The 19845-nt window shown below is 57.5% G+C and overlaps 1 protein-coding gene across 1 annotated transcript in view; it reads left to right on the forward strand.

Annotated features, from left to right (window-relative positions):
* Window positions 1–18332, forward strand: part of LOC133359830 (IgGFc-binding protein-like) — a 55818-nt gene extending 37486 nt beyond the window's left edge. Inside the window, exons 21-29 of the mRNA XM_061578371.1 lie at window positions 280–557; window positions 1201–1403; window positions 2761–2905; window positions 3420–3673; window positions 4005–4297; window positions 15656–15927; window positions 16067–16266; window positions 17553–17692; window positions 18176–18332. Coding sequence (XP_061434355.1) covers window positions 280–557; window positions 1201–1403; window positions 2761–2905; window positions 3420–3673; window positions 4005–4297; window positions 15656–15927; window positions 16067–16266; window positions 17553–17692; window positions 18176–18197 — 1807 coding nt within the window. The 3' untranslated portion in view covers window positions 18198–18332. The remainder of the gene's footprint in view (window positions 1–279; window positions 558–1200; window positions 1404–2760; window positions 2906–3419; window positions 3674–4004; window positions 4298–15655; window positions 15928–16066; window positions 16267–17552; window positions 17693–18175) is intronic.
* The last annotated feature ends 1513 nt before the right edge of the window (window positions 18333–19845 follow it).

Below are 19845 nucleotides of genomic sequence, written 5' to 3' on the forward strand. Positions count from 1 at the left end.
ACCGCAAGCCTAAACAGCTTTTGTTTGGCTAGATAGAAGGGGCTAAATGATCTCCAATGTCCGCCCACTCACCCACCACACCTACGAACCACACCCACCCACCACACCCACCCACTGATCCACCCACTAACCCACCCACTAACCTGCACACCAACTCACCCACCCACTTGCCCACCCACTAACCACCCACTCCATCCACCCACCACACCCACTCACCCACCCACCAAACCACCCGCCCACCCCGACACACTTGCTTTTTTTTCTGGATGAAAACTATAGCGGCTCAGACGACACGGGCAACCACCCGACCCCCAACGCCAACGAGGTGGCTGCGGCCTCGCAGAATGACAAGTGTGGCGCAATTAGCGACCCCGTGGGCCCCTTCGCCGCCTGCGCCCGTGCCGTCGACCCTCAGCCCTACGTGGACGGCTGCGTGCTCGACCTGGTGCTGCAGGGCTTTGACGATGCCGTGCTGTGCCGAGCCCTCTCTGCGTACTACGCCGCCTGCATCAAAGCCGGCATCGCCCTGAATGGCTGGAGAAACGAGACGCTCTGCCGTGAGTAGCTTCTTATTCAGAAGCAACACCCTGACTATCACAATTGATAGCAGCTCAACCACGTGGCTCACCATGTGGCAGCCAAATACTCTAAACCCATAGAGATGCATAGATATACATAGAGTCCCATAGACTAAACTAAAAAAGAACTGTTTAGTATTGTTACCAAGTAAGGCCCCAACCACTGAGCTGCTATGTAGCTCTTTTTCAGAAGCGACCTGGCTATCACAAATAAAGCTCAACGCAGTGGAAATTTATAGCAGCAGCCAAATACTCTAAACGCGTGGTGATGTTGATTCTAAATGTGGAGGGTAAAACCGGAGGATTCCGAAAAAATCCGTGGGACCACGGGGAGAGAGACACGAAAACTACAAATATACAGCAGACGTCAGGGTCGGGATCAAACCCACAACGTCCGGTACACCAGGCGAGGTAGTTAACATTTCCTAGCTACCGTGATGTTGATGAGAGAGAGATGCAGACTCCAAAACTACAGCAGCAGCAGCAGGTATCATCAGGGGTCAGGATCGAACCCACGACGTCCTGTACACCAGGTGAAGTAGTTAACATCTCCCTTGCCACCTAGGCGCACCGTGACCTTTACCCCCTCCCCCCCCCGCCCTCATCCGTGACCTCTCCACAGCCGCCCCGGCGTGCCCCGCCAACAGCTCGTACTCGCACTGCACCTCCCCGTGCCCTGTGACGTGCGTGCGGGGGCCGGGCGAGGGTCAGTGCGCGGGAGGCTGCGTAGAGGGCTGCATTTGTGACGCCGGCTACCTGCTGGATCACGACCAGTGTGTGCGCGCCGACAAGTGCGGCTGCATCAGCAATGGCAAGTACTACAAGGTGAGTGGCGAGCGGTGAGCGGCAGCGGTCTCTGGTAGACTGGTTTGGCTGGGATGGGAGGCGCACAGGTGACATGGGGCACCACGGTGGGTCAGATATGTTAACTACCTCACCTGGTATACAGGAGGTCATGGGTTCCAACCCGACCCTCACGATATATCTGCTGCTGCTGTAAATTTGGAGTCTATCCCTGTGGTGGTTACTGCGTGGATTTTTCTCCGGGTCCTCCTCCGGTTCAGGTTCTTTCACGAGAGTGATAGCTGGAATTTCGCAAGCTTCACTCGTACTTAACCACACCTCGTTACTTCGTTCTGCGAGAAGCGACACCGGCCATCGGTGTCGGTGTTTGCTCCCTCGCGACAGGACCGCCAGCCGGAGCACGCCTGAAACCCAGCCTCGACCCAGACTGAACTCAGACTTCTGTGACTCTTAACGACCCCTCCTCGTCCCATCTCTCCTCGAGGCACGACCCATGGTTGGTGTCGGTGTCTGCCGGCAAGCCTCCGCCCCAACTCCCTTGCGGGCCTCCCTCGCAACGCTGCATCGCAAGCCGAGTCACAAGACTGAGCAAAACTCGAACCAGACAGAACTTAGACTCTCTCAAACTGACTGCGTGATGTGCATTTGTGCTTAAAACCAAAAACGTGCAACCCCCTCAACCCCCTCCTTGTGCATCTCTTGTGAGAGAAAAACAAACCGAAAAAAACAGACACCCTCCCGACCCCTCCTCGCGACCGCCCTCACCCTCCACTCCCTCTGAGTGGGTCATCCCGAGGCCAGACCCCTCCATACAGATGTATGGCTGGCCTGTTTTCGTGCCGAACTGCTGGAAGAAAAAGGGTGGCCGGGGAGGTCCTGAGGTTTGCTGTTTAATGGCATTCCACGACCTCCAGACGCTTGGTGCTGTGAGGAGTAGCGGGTTGTTTTCATTATTTAATTAAACAACACAAATATTATTGGCAGAATTATTCTTAATATTAGTTTTTGGAAAAAGGGGATAAATACAACATACTGCACTACTCAAATCACAGCCCCCCTGTTTTCATCCATGACCTTGCCACCATTGATAACACCATTCCCTTGAGGCAGCTACCGTTCCCATTTCAAGATAATTCTTCCCTCGAGAAAGCCGGTTTTGGCCTTGGAAATCTCATTAATTCCAGACCTGGTCCGGTGTGTAAACATCGTCACTGGGGAGACAAAAGCGGTCGGGCATGTTTTCTGGCTATCCACCCCCATGTGTGCCGTGATGGCCTTCATAGGTGCTCGCAAAAAACACTTGCCACAACAGTCTGTTCAGGTTATATGGGGGATCTTTGTCTTTGTGTGTGTGCGTGTGTGTGTGGGCGTGTCCCAGCTGGGAGATGAGTTCATCTCAGACGACTGCAGGAGTCAGTGCGTGTGTGAGGCTGGTGGATTGGACTGCGACGCCTTCTTCTGCCCTGCACTGCACACGTGTGGACTTACGGACGACGGCAAGATCGGGTGCAATGCCCTGGAGGGTGAGGTCCACGTCGTCATCATCATTGTCGTCGTCAGCATCGTCTTCATTGTCGTCACCATCATCATCATCATCATTATCGTCACCATTATCACCATCATCATCACACCATCATTGTCACCACCATCGTCAGTAACGTCGTTACCACCATCATTTAAATCGATGCATTCAGCACCGAGATGGCCCCGTGCTGAAAATCCGTTCTCCTGATGGCCACGGACAGCTGCAATGGCGTCTTTTTGAGCTCACCAACAGGGCGGTTGGACCACGCCACAACTGCTGCAATATCTTGAGTGAAGATTTCGGCATCCATTGGGGAACTGCGCCATCGCGGTCCATTCCGTAACCGCTCGGGCAACGTTTACAGAGTCGCATCACCGCTGACAAGAAACTCTATTGACCTCCCTGGCTAGATCGCCACGATGATCTGTCCTTGGTCCCATAATTTCCATTATTTTGCACTACTAACCTCCCCCCCCCCCATTTCCCCCTCCCGACCCCCCCACCGACCCCAGGTCACTGCCAGGCATCGGGCGACCCCCACTACGTGACGTTCGACGGCACCTACTTCGACTTCATGGGCACGTGCGCGTACACGCTGGCCGCTCCGTCCGCACGCTACGCCGGCACATCACGTGACGGCGCTTGGCGAGTGCTTGTGGAGAACGAGGCGCTGGGGCCGTACGCCGCCGTGTCGTACACGCGCGCCGTCGAGGTGCAGCTCGGCAACCACACAAGGGTCAGGCTCCTGCCCGGGGGCGCCGTGCAGGTGAGTCACCTCAGGGTACCTCGAGATGGAACCCACACGGCGCGCGGCGTGAACGTGATGTGTCTGCCTGTCAGAAGTAATTACCAGTGATACGTTGTACTCAGATTTTAAATGTCGTGCCTTTGCTCTCCAACACACCAGTATGGCCGTACCAGTAACGAATTGGCACGTTCTGTTTACGTGACAAAACCGTACTAATTGGCTCTGTCGGGTGGTTTGGCGACACAACATTTACATTTACACGATCTAGCCCAAAAAAACCTGTATTATGAGTGACATATTAAATGTAAAGCGATGATGACAATGACGAATTGCTGTTGGCAACTTGCAGCTGAACGGCGAGACGGTGAGCCTGCCGGCGCTACTGCCCGGCGCCACGGTGGTGCAGCTGGGGAACCTGGCGGTGCTGTCGGCGCCGGCAGCCGGCCTCACCGTCAAGTACGACGGCTTCTCCTATGTGGACGTGGGGCTCAAGGCCGACTTTGCGGGCGCCGTCGAGGGGCTGTGCGGGAACTACAACGGGGACGTCAGCGACGACTTCACGGGGCCTGCCGGCGAGGACCATAGCACGCCGTACACATTCGGCAACGCCTGGAAGAGCGAAGAGTCTGCCTGGAGACCAACGTGAGCGCTCGTAGGCATACAAACACACAACAACAACAACAACCGCCATTCGCCACTAAGTGGCGGTGACGTCACCACGACGCTTGTGCCAGGCCATGTGCTCCTTGAGGCCACGTGAGGTGTCGAACACCCGATGGCAGGAGGTCACGGGGCAGACCCAGGTTCCACGGGTCGACTGACCAAGATGACCGAGATGAGTGGCTGATGCACCACCTGTGCCCCCTACTGTGCCAACTTGCTGTGCTTTAGCCACCCGGCGCTCCGCTCGTTGTTGTGAGCGTCGCTTCTCCGCCCTCCGTTGTTGTTGGAGGGCGACTGCCTCCAACTGCCCAGTAGTGTCCTTCACGAGCCTCCTCCACCGAGGCCGATCTTGACACCACTGGTACCAGTCATCGGCAAGTCCACTCAGCTCCACGTCCTCCTGTACCACATCACTCCATCTCTTCTCTAGCCTGTGCCGCGCCCGTTTAGCCCCCTCGATCCGGCCGAACAAAAGCTGTTTAGGCATGCGGTGGCTGGGCATGCGGGCCACATAACCCAGCCAACGCAGCCTTGCCTGCCGGAAGAGCTCACCGATGGGACTTTCAAGGATTTGTGAGCTCCTCACACAATCCAGCCTGGTTAAACCCAGGATGGATCGTAGGCAGGCCAGCCTAAATGTTTCCAACTGGCGAAGATGCTCCATTAGGGGGGTCCACGTTTCGCAAGCGTAGAGAAGGGAGGGAATGACTGTGGCCGAGAAGACCTGAAGCTTCGTGCGGAGCGACAGACCAGGTAGCTTCCACACAGCGTTACGCAACCAATGAAAAGATATTGCCGCTTGACTGATTCGGAGTGAGACCTCTGCTGTTAAACTGGAGCCGGTCATAAGCACACTGCCCAAGTATGGGAAACTCTCTACTCTCTCCACTACTGCCCCATTGCCGATTGGGAGTTGTGAGGGTGGAGTGTCCGATGGTACAAAATACCCAGGCAGGTGCTTAGTTACTGGCATGCTCCAGTCTCAGCAGCAGCGTCTCCAACTACTCTTCTGAATGAGCAGCTATTACCAAATCATCGACATACATAACATGGTTGACCAATAGGGAGCCATCCCTTGATCGCACCCGGGCGTCGATCAGCCTCCCATTATATCTGTACCAGATGGAAATTCCCCCGGTACAGCTATTGAAGGCTTCACGAACTACGCGGTCAAGACAGATGTTAAATAATGTGGGAGCCAGAGGACATCCCTGTCGCACCCCAAGGTGTACAGGGAAAGGCTCTGACTCCCGGCCACGTAGTTTTACCCGGGCCCGCTCACCATCATGAAGGTCCTTAATGATCGTGAGCAGAGGGTCAGGGACTCCGAAAGCACGAAGAACAACCCAGAGCCCAAGCCTACTGATGGTATCATAGGCCTTGACCAGGTCAATAAAGCAGAGATGTAGGTATTGTTGAAATCCCTACACCTCTGCTGTAGCAGACGGACAGAAAATATGGCATCTGTGCAAGGACCGCCCTTTCCTGAAACCGCATTGGGGCTCCGCAAGCCTCTCCTCAGCGTGCCTAGCAAGGCGATGTTGAATAATCCTTGCCAGGACCTTTCCCGGCACACTGAGCTGTGCGGTCCCCCTTCTTAAAGAGGGGGACCACCAAGGCACCCTTCCAATCCTGCGGAACCCGTCCAGTGGTCCAGACTGTTGTTATGGTGTCAGATAGGGCAGTCTGTGCACAAACGCCACCCTCCCTGAGCATTTCGCTTGGGAGATCATCTCTGCCCGGTGCCTTTCCTGGTCTCAGAATCTGGATCGCCTTCAGTACTTCCTCAACAGATGGCACCTCAGCCAGCCACTCACAGGGGGTGACCTCTTCCAATATTTGAGGCACCGCAGCCCTATTAGGGTTATCCCCACTGGGCCATGATGTTTTCCTGGCTGAGGGATTTACCCTCCCACAGGACCTCACAGAAATGCTCAGAAAAAACGGCAAACCTGTTCCTGGGGGTCGGAGATTGGATCACCGTTTTTTCCCCTAATGATGGTAATAGGTGTGGCGCTGCAGGTTACTTTTTTGATGGAGATAAATAGTAATTTGTGATCGCGGGCCACTGAGGCAGACTCTGTTGGGGCCGCTGGTCCCCGGAGTCCCTCCCTGCTCCGTGCCTATGGCAGGGGCTCCGCCGTGCGCCGACCCCTCGCTGCTCTGCGAGCAGCTGGTGCCGTCGCTGGGCTCATCGCCCGACGGCTCCCCTCCCTGGTCCGTCCCTCCGCGAGCTCGTGTGAGAGGCATAGCTCGTCGCATGCCCTCGTTCACCTGCAGACGCTGCGTTGTCTCTCCACGGATCACGCGCTATTAAAACGGGGGTCGGGGGCGAACAGCGCTGCCCTCACACTGCGCGAGTCCCGGCGGCGACAGACGGATCGGGGACTTCCTGCTGGATGCCCACGGCGGTTCGTTGATCCCGTGCTCGCAGCGCACCTCGATGCGTCTCACGGACGATCGGGTCGCTGGACTGGAGAGCGTCCTGTCGCCTGGCGCTGGAGAGAAGAGAGCTATTTTCCCTCTGCGCCCCTCTATTTATCCTCCCTACCTCAAAGGGGATGCTGCGCTAAACAATGGGCTCGCGATCCTCTGGCACGCGCACGGCGGTTCTGGGCGCTGTTGATATGCTAATCAGTGTGCTGCGTGCAAGGCGTAAATCCTACTTAATCCCTTACCCTCCCTAACAATGGGGCCTGCGCGCTCAAGCGCAATTATCCCAACCCTCCATGACTATGCGCAACAGCCCCTGTGACCCCCCTATTCATGCTGTCCCGTGCCTCCCCTGCTCGCCCCGTCGACCCGTGGGAGTGTGTGTGGGGGGAGATGCGCTTCAACCGCGGTGGCCGAATGCCCCACGCCGCGACCACACCATATTAAGGCCGGCCGCAGCGCCGCGGTGCCACGTAGCACGGGGGAGGTCATCCAATCCCCTGATCGCCGGAAACCGTGAGAATTAATCCCGATAAGGGTCTCTCGGATAAAAACCGGTCGGCCAGGCGACCTCCCCTCGGAGCTCTATGGGGGGGGGGGGGAAATGAGTGCGGGTGTGTTCATGTGAGGTGAGGTGAGGGGGACGCGGGGTCGGCTCCGTTGCTTGGTGGTGGCGAGGTCGGGGATTTGATGCCTGCCGAACGGCTTCGTGGCGGCGGCATCACATAGCCCCCCGAGGTGCCAGTCCCCGTCCCGGGTTGACTGGAGCACCTCGCTTGGGCCGCGCCCACGAGGAAACGTTGCGGGGTCCGGGGGATCCGTCCGGACCTGGTGGCTGGCCTCTGGGCGGGTGGTTCCGTCCTCTGTAGCTCCTGCGGCGGTCTCCTCCTCCACTCCAGCGGCTCTCCCCGTCCCCCGGCACCTGTGGGCTGGGGCACAAACTCAGCAGCGGAAGGGTTTAGTGGCCGTCGTCCGCGCCGTCTCCGGACTGGATCGGGGCGTCTCGGGGACCAGGCGGGGCCCATGTAGTGTGCGAGGCCCCCCAACACGAGGGGTGCGGGTACTCCGGGATTTCGGGGCTTTCGGGTGACGGAGTCCTCTCTCGCCGGGGCCGCTTTCCATGGTTTTAAGCGGCGGACATTGACCACCGTCTCTCGACCCCTCTCCCCGCCGTAAATTAGTACCGTCCAGGGGGATATCTGCCGCACCACGGTCCAGGGTCCCCGCCAGTAGGTCGTCAGTTTCCCCACCTGCCCGGCCCCGACGCGAGGGGTGTGTAGCCACACCTTAGCGCCTGTCAGGAATAAGGGGGGTTCCATGCGGGGTCGGGTGCCCTGTTCCTGCCGCCGATGCGCGGCTTCCCCTTGCGGGTATGCTCGGCCTCGGGCTTCTCGCAGGGTCTCCAACAGGTGTTCCACGGGGCGGCTTCCCTCCTCCGGCTGGGGGGAAGGGACGCCGAATAGCAGATCTGCGGGTAAACGAGACTCACGGCCGAACATCATTAAAAACGGGGTTTGTCCCGTCGACGTGTGTACGGTGGTGGCGTAGGCGAAAAGGGCGTAGGGGAGGTGTTCGTCCCAATCCCGTTGATTTGCGGCCGCCATACGTTTGAGTTTCCCCGCTAGGGTCTGATTCATGCGCTCTACCATACCGTTCGCTTGGGGGTGATACGCTGTGGTTCGGTCCTTCTGGATTCCGAATTCTCGGCACAGTGCCTGGAACAGCTCGGCCTCGAACTCGCTACCCTGGTCGGTGAGGACTCGTTCCGGGATCCCGTGCTTGAGTACGTAATGTTCTACGAATGCCCGGGCCACCACCAAGGCCGTTTTATCAGGGATGGCCACTGCCACGGGGTAGCGGGTGAAATACTCTACTGCGACTAGAATATACCGGTTGCCTCGATGGGATCGTGGGAATGGCCCCTGTAGATCGATCCCGACCAGCTGATTCGTGCGGCTGACGCGGAACGGCCTTAGGGGTACCTGGTATCGTGCCGGTTTCGGCCCGCACTGCTGACAGGCGCGGCAGCCCTGTACCCAGGCCGCCACGTCTTGTGCCAATTTGGGCCAGAGATACTGGCGACGCAGGGTCTCTCGAGTGCGTCGTTCCCCATCGTGGCCCCCGAGTGGGTGGTCATGCACCAGCCGTAGCAGCTGGGGTCGCACCTGGGCAGGAACACAGATGCACCCTGGCTGGCCGGCCTCGGTTAACTCCCGTACCACTCCGTTCTGCACACACAACCGGGCATACAAACCGCTCCAGGGTCCTGGTAGGGCGCTCTTTTCCTCCCGCAGTGCCGCCTCCACGGCCGCCAGATCCGGATCTCGCTGCTGGGTCTGTCTCAGCTGCTCGTCGTTCAGGCCCGGGAAGGCGCAGCCGACGTCCTCCTGGATCCGTCCGATCGGGTCCCGAGCCGCGGGTCCCGCGCTTGCCGGGCGGTCGACGGGATCCTCGGTGCCACCTGTGAGGGTCTCTGTGGCGCACACTGCACTCTCTCTCGCTGGGGGGGGGTCAGTGGCCGCGGCCTCTCGGGGGTCCGTTGCCTGCCGGCAGCGTCCCCCCGTGAAACAGGGGCAGGCCTCCTCCGCCCTTGTCTCGGCGTACACCGTGGGCCGCCTCGACAAGGCGTCCGCGTTTGCATGCGTCCGGCCAGCCCGATACTCGATTTGCAGGTTGTACTCCTGCAACTGCGCCAACCAACGGGCCATCTGCCCCCGCGGCTCCTTGAATGTAAGAAGGAACTGAAGAGCATAATGGTCAGTGCGTACGCGACATCTCCTGCCGTACAAATACGGCCGGAACTGCTTACATGCGAAAATCACGGCGTACAACTCTTGGCGGGTCACGCAATAGTTCAGCTCGGCCCCACTCAAGGTCCGGCTGGCGTACGCGATGACTCGTTCCGTCCCATCCTGTACCTGTGACAACACCGCGCCCAGCCCGCTGCTGCAGGCGTCGGTGTCCAAAATAAAATCGGTGGTAAAATCGGGGAAAGCGAGGGTGGGGGCGTGGGTGAGGTGGTCTTTGAGAGTGGTGAAGGCCGTCTGGCAGGCCCCCGTCCACTGATAGGGGTGCTTAGGGGAAGTGAGTTGGGTGAGGGGGCGTGCAATCTCGCTGAATCCCTTTACAAATCGACGATAATAGGTGGCAAGCCCCAAAAATGATCTGATCTCCGTCAGATTCCTTGGCCGTGGCCACTCCACTACGGCGCGTACCTTCTCCGGATCGGTGTGCACGCCTGCCTCGCTGACACGATGCCCGAGGTACCCCACCTCGCGTTGTGCGATGTAACACTTACGTGGCTTGAGCTTGAGATGAGCCGCTCGCAGTCGCTGGAACACCTCTCGAAGCCTGGACCAATGCTCAGACAAAGATCTACTGAACACTATCACATCGTCCAAGTAAATCAGGCACTGTTCCCATTGCAAGCCCCGCATCACCAACTCCATCAGCCGCTGGAACGTCGCGGGCGCATTGGTGAGTCCGAACGGGAGTACTCGAAACTCGAATAGCCCCATCGGGGTGGTGAATGCGGTTTTCGGCCGATCCTCCTCCGCCATCTCCACCTGCCAGTACCCGGACGCGAGATCGAGGGTGGAAAAATATCGCGCTCCGGCGAGGCTGTCGAAGGTGTCGTCGATGCGGGGTATAGGGAAGGCATCGCCGAGCGTGACTGCATTTAGTTTACGGTAATCGACGCAGAACCGTGTTGACCCATCCTTTTTCGTTACTAGTACCACCGGGGCTGACCAGGGGCTCGCCGAGGGCTGAATTATGTTATCGCGAAGCATGTCCCCAACTGCCTCTTTGATTTGGGCGCGTTCGGGTGCGCCCACTCGGTACGCAGGGAGTTTGATGGGTCGGGCTGCACCGGTGTCAATTTGGTGCTTAACAAGATCGGTCCGACCCACGTCCGAGTCGTGTTCACTGAATACGTCGGCATACTCCCGCAGTAACTCGCGCAGCCGATCGGCCCCTCCCTTAGGTAAATCCGCCCATGGTACATGTAACGCGTCGAGCAGGGGAACGACCTCGGCTCGGGGAGTCGGGCCGACTCGCCAGGCCAGGTCCTGGTCACCCTCAGGATGCCCGGGGTCCTCAGCCCAGAGTGCGAACACCGAGTCGTTAGAGTGGCGTGCGTGCAGGGGGTGTACTATGGCTATCGGGGTGCGCCGTCGCAGTGTCGCTGGGGTATTGTGGGGGTTAAACATCCGCATAAACAATCGGTCCCCATCTGCGTTTACCAACGTGGCGGATCCCACAACCCCATACCGTTTTGCCAACTCCGGGTGAGGAGTTAGCATTACCTCCCCTGATGGTCGGAGCGCGGGGTCGGTGGGGGATGTTGCCACCGGCACCAGCATCTCGGTGAGCGGGCCGATGGTGACTGTCGTCGCCAGGATAGCGGCCACAGGTGCAAAGCGGCGGCGCGTTGGTTCTCGTCCCAGGAACGGTATCCGCTCGCCGTTGCTCTCCATGGTGGCGCATCGCTGGCGGGGTTGCACGTTGAGTCCCAACCGTTCTAGGAGGTCGGTGCCTGCGATACACTCGTGACACAACGCACTCGACACGTAGAACTCCTGCGTGCACACCTGGCTGCCTATGCGGACCTCTAGGGTGGCTCTCCCCAGCAGTCCCATTCCGGCTCCGCTCGCAGTGTGCAGCGCGCGGTCCGGGGCCTGCAGGTGACGCACGTCGACCCCGATCGCGCTGCAGTGCGCTGCGCTCACGAGCGAGGCCACCGCCCCCGTGTCCAGCAGGATTCGGGTACGCACTCCGTTTACCTCCCCTTCCACCAGCGACGTGGCCCCCGTGATCCCCGCCACCAGCTCCCGCAGCCAGTCGCCAGGAGTCACCGTTTCTGTGGGCGTTGTTGCTGGAACCTGTGTGGAGATCACTCGCTCGCCATTATTCTCATTATCGTCTATTTGTATCGGGACCGCGTCGATTGCACCCCTAGTTGGTCCGCTTTCTAGGGGGCGTTGGAGTTTAACCCCCGCGTCTGCCTAGCTCGGGTGATTTCAGGACAGTCTCTCACTAGATGCCCTCGGCGGTCGCACATATAACATGCCCGGGGAGGGGGGGCGGCTCCGTAGCGGGTCCCCTGTCCGCTCCCTCTCCCTCCCCCAGTACGCAGTTGTCCCACATCGGACTCTAATTGGGCTACTCTCCCGGCCAGCCCCCCTACGGTCGAGCGTAGTTCCCCCATCTCAGACTGGAGGGTCTTCATATTTTTATTCGCTTCCTCGCGTACCTGGGTTACCCTCTCACCTACGTGGGTTACCCTCTCCCCTACTTGGGTTACCTTACCGTCCATTCGGTCTACTCGGCCAGCAATATCTCCCATGCCGGTCTGTAACCCAGCTACCCAACCCGGGGTTGTCTCGCGGGGTTTCTGGGCCTCTCTTGCCCGTCTCCCCATGGGGCTGGCGGGCTCATCCTCATCCTCCTCGTCAGGGATCAGGCTCGCCACGGTGTACTCCTGTCCCGACCCTCGGAGCTGCGCGCGTTCGCTGGAGAGCTCCTCACACTCCAGCGCTTGCTCGACTAGGGTATCGAAAGGGAGGCCTGCGCTACTCTTTTTGGGCTGCCACCACGCGGTGCGAGCTAGGTACCTGAGTAGCTTGTCTGCAGCTAGCGCGTCAATGACCTCCTTCGAGAACTCTGGACGGGCGATCCGGGTTAGTGATCGCACGTCCTCAGCGTAGTCTCGGAAGTCCTCGCCAGTTTGGCGTCGGCGCGCCTCTAAGGCGGTCTTCGCCCGTATCACGTTGCGCGTGCCGAAACGCAGGTCTAATCTACGCATTAGTTCTTCTAGTTGGGTTTGCGCGCTTTCGGGTAGTGCCTCTACAAAGTCGGCTGCCCGCCCGTCTAAGTTTAACGTAAGATGTCGCAACGCCTGCGCGTCCGACCAGCCATTAAGCTCTTTAGCCCCTATGATATTACGGGAAAACGCTTTCCATGTAGGGGTCCCCTGGCCGGTGAACACATGCCTTACCTTTGCGTGGAGTAGCGCGCCACCTTCCCGTGAAGATGTGAGGGTTCGTCCCACTTCTGACACCAATTTGTTGGGGCCGCTGGTCCCCGGAGTCCCTCCCTGCTCCGTGCCTATGGCAGGGGCTCCGCCGTGCGCCGACCCCTCGCTGCTCTGCGAGCAGCTGCTGCCGTCGCTGGGCTCATCGCCCGACGGCTCCCCTCCCTGGTCCGTCCCTCCGCGAGCTCGTGTGAGAGGCATAGCTCGTCGCATGCCCTCGTTCACCTGCAGACGCTGCGTTGTCTCTCCACGGATCACGCGCTATTAAAACGGGGGTCGGGGGCGAACAGCGCTGCCCTCACACTGCGCGAGTCCCGGCGGCGACAGACGGATCGGGGACTTCCTGCTGGATGCCCACGGCGGTTCGTTGATCCCGTGCTCGCAGCGCACCTCGATGCGTCTCACGGACGATCGGGTCGCTGGACTGGAGAGCGTCCTGTCGCCTGGCGCTGGAGAGAAGAGAGCTATTTTCCCTCTGCGCCCCTCTATTTATCCTCCCTACCTCAAAGGGGATGCTGCGCTAAACAATGGGCTCGCGATCCTCTGGCACGCGCACGGCGGTTCTGGGCGCTGTTGATATGCTAATCAGTGTGCTGCGTGCAAGGCGTAAATCCTACTTAATCCCTTACCCTCCCTAACAATGGGACCTGCGCGCTCAAGCGCAATTATCCCAACCCTCCATGACTATGCGCAACAGCCCCTGTGACCCCCCTATTCATGCTGTCCCGTGCCTCCCCTGCTCGCCCCGTCGACCCGTGGGAGTGTGTGTGGGGGGAGATGCGCTTCAACCGCGGTGGCCGAATGCCCCACGCCGCGACCACACCATATTAAGGCCGGCCGCAGCGCCGCGGTGCCACGTAGCACGGGGGAGGTCATCCAATCCCCTGATCGCCGGAAACCGTGAGAATTAATCCCGATAAGGGTCTCTCGGATAAAAACCGGTCGGCCAGGCGACCTCCCCTCGGAGCTCTATGGGGGGGGGGGGGAAATGAGTGCGGGTGTGTTCATGTGAGGTGAGGTGAGGGGGACGCGGGGTCGGCTCCGTTGCTTGGTGGTGGCGAGGTCGGGGATTTGGTGCCTGCCGAACGGCTTCGTGGCGGTGGCATCACAACTCCATCTCCTCAGCAACCCGCGACCACCACCCATCCTTGCAGCGCCTTAGGCTCTCCGAATCTCCGAGCAAAGGCTGTGGTATACCTCCTCATTCTCTGACGTGGGATGCTGTAGCCGATGAGAGTGGGCCTGTCGCTTTTTCTCAACTAACCTGAACACCTCCTCTGTCAGCCAGGGTTTCTGGGGAGGTCTGGACCACGTACCCAAAGCAGCCATTGCAGCTGCATGGGTCACAGTCCTAAACCTCGCCCATTTACCCTCGACATCAGGAGGAGTGGGGGACGATGCCAACCCCAGCTGCAAGCGATGATGAAATTCTCGCTTGCAACTTTCATCAGCTAACTGAGACCAAGCCACTTTAGGTTGGAATGGGGTCCTGGGTGTACACCCACCACCGGAGCGGAAGAATGGCAGGCGCATCTTAAAGATGACTAGTCGATGGTCAGAGGGCAGATCAGCTCCACGGTAAGTCCTGGTGTCAAGGACATGGGCTCGCATCCTCTGGTCCGTCACTATGTAGTCCAGCAGATGTTCTTGCTTAGACTCGGCATGCATCCATGATTTTGTGTGGATGCGCCGATGCCGGAAGAGCGTGTTGGTAATTACAAGCCCATGGGCTGCACAAAAATCTAGCAGCCTCCTACCATTGTTATTGAGCTGATCTGGCCCATGCCTTCCAATCATTCCAGACCAGGTGCCAGCATCATGACCAACCCGGGCATTGAAGTCACCCAACAAGATGACTCTGTCCCGAGTGGCCACTTTAGCCAGCACCTGTGACAGGAGGTCATAGAAGGCATCTGACTCATCGGCTTTGCCTGCATCCTTCCATGGATATTCGTCTTCGGTGGGGGCATAAGTAACCACGACCACCACTCCTCGCCTCCGGTTGATGGGAAGGCGAGCCCAAAGTATCCTGGGGCATACAGCTTCCCACACCTCACCGCCACGCTCCCACGTCCCCTTCATTCTTTTGTTCAGAAGAAGAGCCACACCCTGTTGTTTGGCAGTCTCCTGCTCCGAGTGGAGGACTGTCCACCCCTCATGGTGACACGAGCCAGAACCGGTCCACCGGACCTCCTAAATGCCACAGAGATCCAGGCGGTACCGGTCCAGCTCCCGACAAAGGAGTGGCAGCCTCTCCTCCGCAGTGAGCGTTTAAACATTCCACGTGGCCATCCACAGTGGTTTTTCGTTGTTTCTGGAGGAGCCCCGAGGGGAAAGATTCAATCTCCTGGCTCCGCCAATTGGGGTTTGGCCAGGAGACATCATAGAAGCCTGTCCCTCTGGGGCCTCCGGCACAATCTTATTTGTTACATTTTTATGTTTATATCGTAGTCTCGTGGTAATTAATTGAAGGTAGAGGGGTTACCAGCCCCTCACACCCGTCCAGAGCCCCCGTTCAGTCACTGTGGTGGTCACAGACGCCATGAGGGGAGAGGCCAATGGGCATTGGCCCTCCCCCCACAGCAATGTCCACGACAGTGTTGCCCGTCCAGCACCGCAAGGAGGAAGGGTGTTTTTTTGCCGGACAAACACACGCACACACGCTACCTGCCATGCCGAGACTGAAACTAAACCACGATGCACTGCAGATCTCAGAAGAAGACGTCCGAATCTGGTTGAGGGAACAAATTGTAATAGCATTTTCAGTCCTCTTATCCCTGGGCTTCTATTCAAGCCAAAACCGCAGGCCACCGACTTTAATCAAAGGTCTGTAAACTCTTTTTGTCCTCCCATCCCCATGGCGATCATAGCTGTGGGCCGGACTACGGCCGCGTGGTGACGCCCAGCGACGCGGACAAGGCGCTGGCGGAGGTGCCGTGCGACTTCCTGCGTGGCGCCCAGTCGCCCTTTGCCCCGTGCTTCGTGACGGTGCCGCCCGGGCCGTACTTCACCAAATGCGTGTTCGACCTGGCCGTGACGGGCATGGACGCGGCGCTGCGCTGCTCGCACCTCCAGGGATACTTCGACACATGCCTGACGCACGGAGTGGTGCTTGCGGAGTGGAGGGCGGCCGCCAACTGCTGTAAGCGAGGAGAATTTCTCCATGCTCTCAACAAAAAATGAAAGCTACCAAAGCCCCATTTTGGTTTGGCCTAGTATAGTCCCGGTAGTTTTAGAAAAACTGCATGTGTGTGTCTCTCTGTGTTTGTGTATGTGCACAGTGCTGGCGTGCCCAGCTCACAGCACGTACAGCACGTGCGCCCCTCCCTGCCCATCATCGTGCGGCCTACCTGCAGCCGCGTGCCCGCGGAGCCGCAGTTGCGCCGAGGGCTGCGTGTGTGACGCCGGCTTCTTCCTGCAGGGCGGCACGTGCGTGGCGGCGGCGGACTGCGGGTGCACGTATGACGGCATTTACAGAGACGTGAGCTCAAGGCGAACACTGTCACACTGAGATAAATACTCACCATACCACTCACCTTACCACTACACCCTACATCATCGCAAGCACGGTCTTAACACCCACACTGCATGTACAGCAAAGTTTTCAGAGACGTGACCTCAACACCAAGACAACAACAACCACTATTTGCCGCTAAGTGACGTAGACGTCACCACGGCACCTTTGCCAGTCTAAGTGCACTTTGAGGCCACGTGAAGTGTCAAATGCCTGCAAGCAGGAGGTCACGGGACAAACCCAGGTGCCATGGGTTAACTGACAGAGATGACTGGCCGATGCACCACCTGTGCCCTCTATTGTGCCTATTACTGTGTTTTAGCCATCTGGCGCTCTGCTCATTGTTGTGCCTTCTGCCGGTGCTGGAGGGTGACTTCCTCCAACTGCCCAGTAGCATTCTTCACGAGCCTCCTACACAGAGGCCGATCTTGACACAGCTAGTACCAGTCATCGGCAAGTCCACTCGGCTCCACATCCAATTGTACCATTTCTTTTCTAGCCCATTCTGCGTTCGTTTAGACCCCTCTATCCGGTGGAACAAAATATATTTAGGCATGCAGTGGCTGGGCATGTGGGCTACATGACCCAGCCAATGCAGCAAAGCCTGCGGGAGGAGCTCACCAATGGGATATTATCCAGATCTTTCAAGCATGTGTGAGCTCCTCACAAATCCAGTCTGGTTAAACCGGTCCAGTGGTCCAGACTGTTATTATGATGTCATATAGGGCAGTCTGCACACAAATACCACCCTGCCTCAGCATTACGCTTGGGAGAACATCTCTGCCCGGCGCTTTTCCTGGTCTCAGACTCTGAATCGCCTTCCATACTTCCTGAATAGATTGCACTTCAGCCATTCGCTCCATGACATTACTCACATCTGCCACAGCATTACCATCCGGCACCACCGAGGAGGTAGGGGGTTGTCTTTGCCGGACACCAACACGGTCACACTGAGATAAACACTGAGCCTATCACTTGCTCTACATCACGACAAGCGTGGTCCTAACACCAACACCATACGGTGGTGAGAGTCTGCAGGTTTAAGCAGGGTGGCGTCTACAGAGATGTGAGCACAACAACACTCACACTACAAACTTTAAACCAGCACTGACACCACCGCCAGCACAATGTAAGCTCAACACTCACGCTATGTCTCTATATGTATATACAACACTACAAGCAACCTCATGAAACTTAACACCACCCCTGCATGATGCGAGCCCTGTGTGTGTGCATGTGTCGTGTGATTTCAGGTGGCCGAGTCGTGGTACACCCACGACTGCTCGCGTCGCTTCACGTGCCTGCTCCCAGGGGGTGGTCGTGGAGGAGGCAGGCGGGTGCCATGGGGGACAGGCGTGCTTCCTCAAGGAGGGCCGCTTCGGCTGCCACCGAGGTACCCATCCACCACCACCTCCACCACCCCCCCCCCCCCTCTCTTCTGCCAGGGCCACCCACGCCGGGGCACATTCACTTATAACCCCTTTTCCGCTGGAAAAACTGAGCCGAGCCAACGGCAGGATATCTCACGGTGTGGATTGTTTTATTTCGTCAGATTTTAGGAAGTCATATACACATTTAAATTTAGATTGAGAACTTACTTCTTTAGAACTTATTTTTGTGCGTTGCTTTGTCCTGCCTCCGCACCTCTGATCAGTGTGGTTGGCTATGTGCAATGCGAAATACGTGCAACGTACCTACAAATGGACAGTAAACCATGAGGACGCAGCATCACCATGTGACATACCCGCGTCACCGCGTCACCTGCATGCGCCCGCGCTCGTTCACCGCGTGCGAGGTCAAAAGCACGGCTCAGTTTCTGCAGTGCAAACACTTCCTGGTGCCTCCTCCCTCGTTCCTCCTCCTTCTCCCCCCATAGCGGAGGTGGAGTTGTCATGTGAGGGAGAGCGCATGTCTGCGCGAGTCCCGCGCATGCTGGTGCTGAACTACACGGCGAGTGACACGCGGCTCAATGACCCCGCGCTGCCCGGCTGCTCCCTTGTCGACGACGGAGACTTCATCACCTTCGACATCGGCATTGCTGACTGTGGCGCCGTCTGCCAGGTGACGCGTGCTAGGCATCAACGGCGTTCCCCCCTGACCAATTGCATTTTGACTCATCGGCGTAGATCGGTCGGATGATCGACGGATCAACTGAGAGAGCGACTGATGAATAAATTCATTCATCGGCCGACTAGCTGACTGATTAGCCGAGTAATTCATCAAGGAATAAATCCTTCAACTGACTGATTGACCGATTGACTGACTGATCAATTGACTGATCAAACAACCAACAAGTCCATCAACTGACCAATTGGCCGACTCAATAATCAATTAACCAGTCCAGAAGAAGACTAATCCACCAATCAACAGACTATTTGACTGTCTGGCACATCAGATGTCCAACAAATAAATCCACCGACGAATTGATTTTTGCATTGGAGTATCCACAAGAGATGAACACTTCCTGGGGATGCCTTATGTGATGTGTCGAGAAGCTATCTCTCTCGCCTGGTATGCAGCAGGTCGTGGGTTCGATCCGGACCCTGATGCCTGTATATTTGAAGTTTGCATTTCTCTTCTCTCCCTATTGTCGCGAGGATTTTTCTCTGGGTATTCCTCCTTTTTTTCCCCTCTGCGTTTAGAATCAACATCACCACGCATTCAGAGTATTTGGCTGCTGCTGTATATTTCCACGTAATGATTATGATAAGCCACGTTGTTGAGTTGCTATTTTTGTGATTGCCAGGGTCACTTCTGAAAAAAGAGCTACATAGCAACTCAGTGGTGGGACCTTACTTGGTAACAATACAAAATAGTTTAGTTTTAGTATAGTCTATGGGTGTCTATCTGGAGCTATGCATCTCTATCTCAGTCAGTCGACCCGTGGCACCTGGGTCTGCCCCGTGACCTCCTGCCAGCAGGCATTCGACACTTCACGTGGCCTCAAGGTGCACATGGCCTGGCACAAGCGTCGTGGTGATGTCACCATCACTTAGTGGCGAATGGCGGTTGTTGTTGATGCATCTCTATAGGTTTAGAGTATTTAGCTGCCACGTGACAAGCCACTTTGTTGAGTTGCTATCGTTTGTGATTGCCAGGGTCGCTTCTAAAAAATAAGCTAATATCTTAGCAGGCTTGACCTGATAAAACAAACAAAAAATAGTTAACAGTTATGTTAAACCAGTGGTGCACGGATCATGGCCGACGATGGTAGCATTGATGTTTGACCGTCTCTCTCCCCATACAGGAATCAAACACGTCGATGATTTTCTCCCAGACGCTAACACTCAAGGAGAACGAAGAAGGCCAAGTGATCACGCGCAACTTCAACGACATCGAGCTCCTCATCACGTACGTGCAGGCCTGTGCTGTGCGAAATATATAAATGGGTGCCCACTAAGTGCACTTGCCACGTACGGCCTGTGTCGGCTGTATTGCGCTACGAACCCGGCGACCTGAGTTCGATTCCCGCTATCGGCCAACACCGTTGACGATTATCTGAACCGGTCCTGGGCCTCCCCTAGGTCGACTCAACCTAAAATAAGT

Source organism: Lethenteron reissneri, chromosome 66, assembly GCF_015708825.2.
Source record: "Lethenteron reissneri isolate LAM-NWPU_2019-01 chromosome 66, ASM1570882v1, whole genome shotgun sequence".
Taxonomy (NCBI): Eukaryota; Metazoa; Chordata; class Hyperoartia; order Petromyzontiformes; family Petromyzontidae; genus Lethenteron; species Lethenteron reissneri.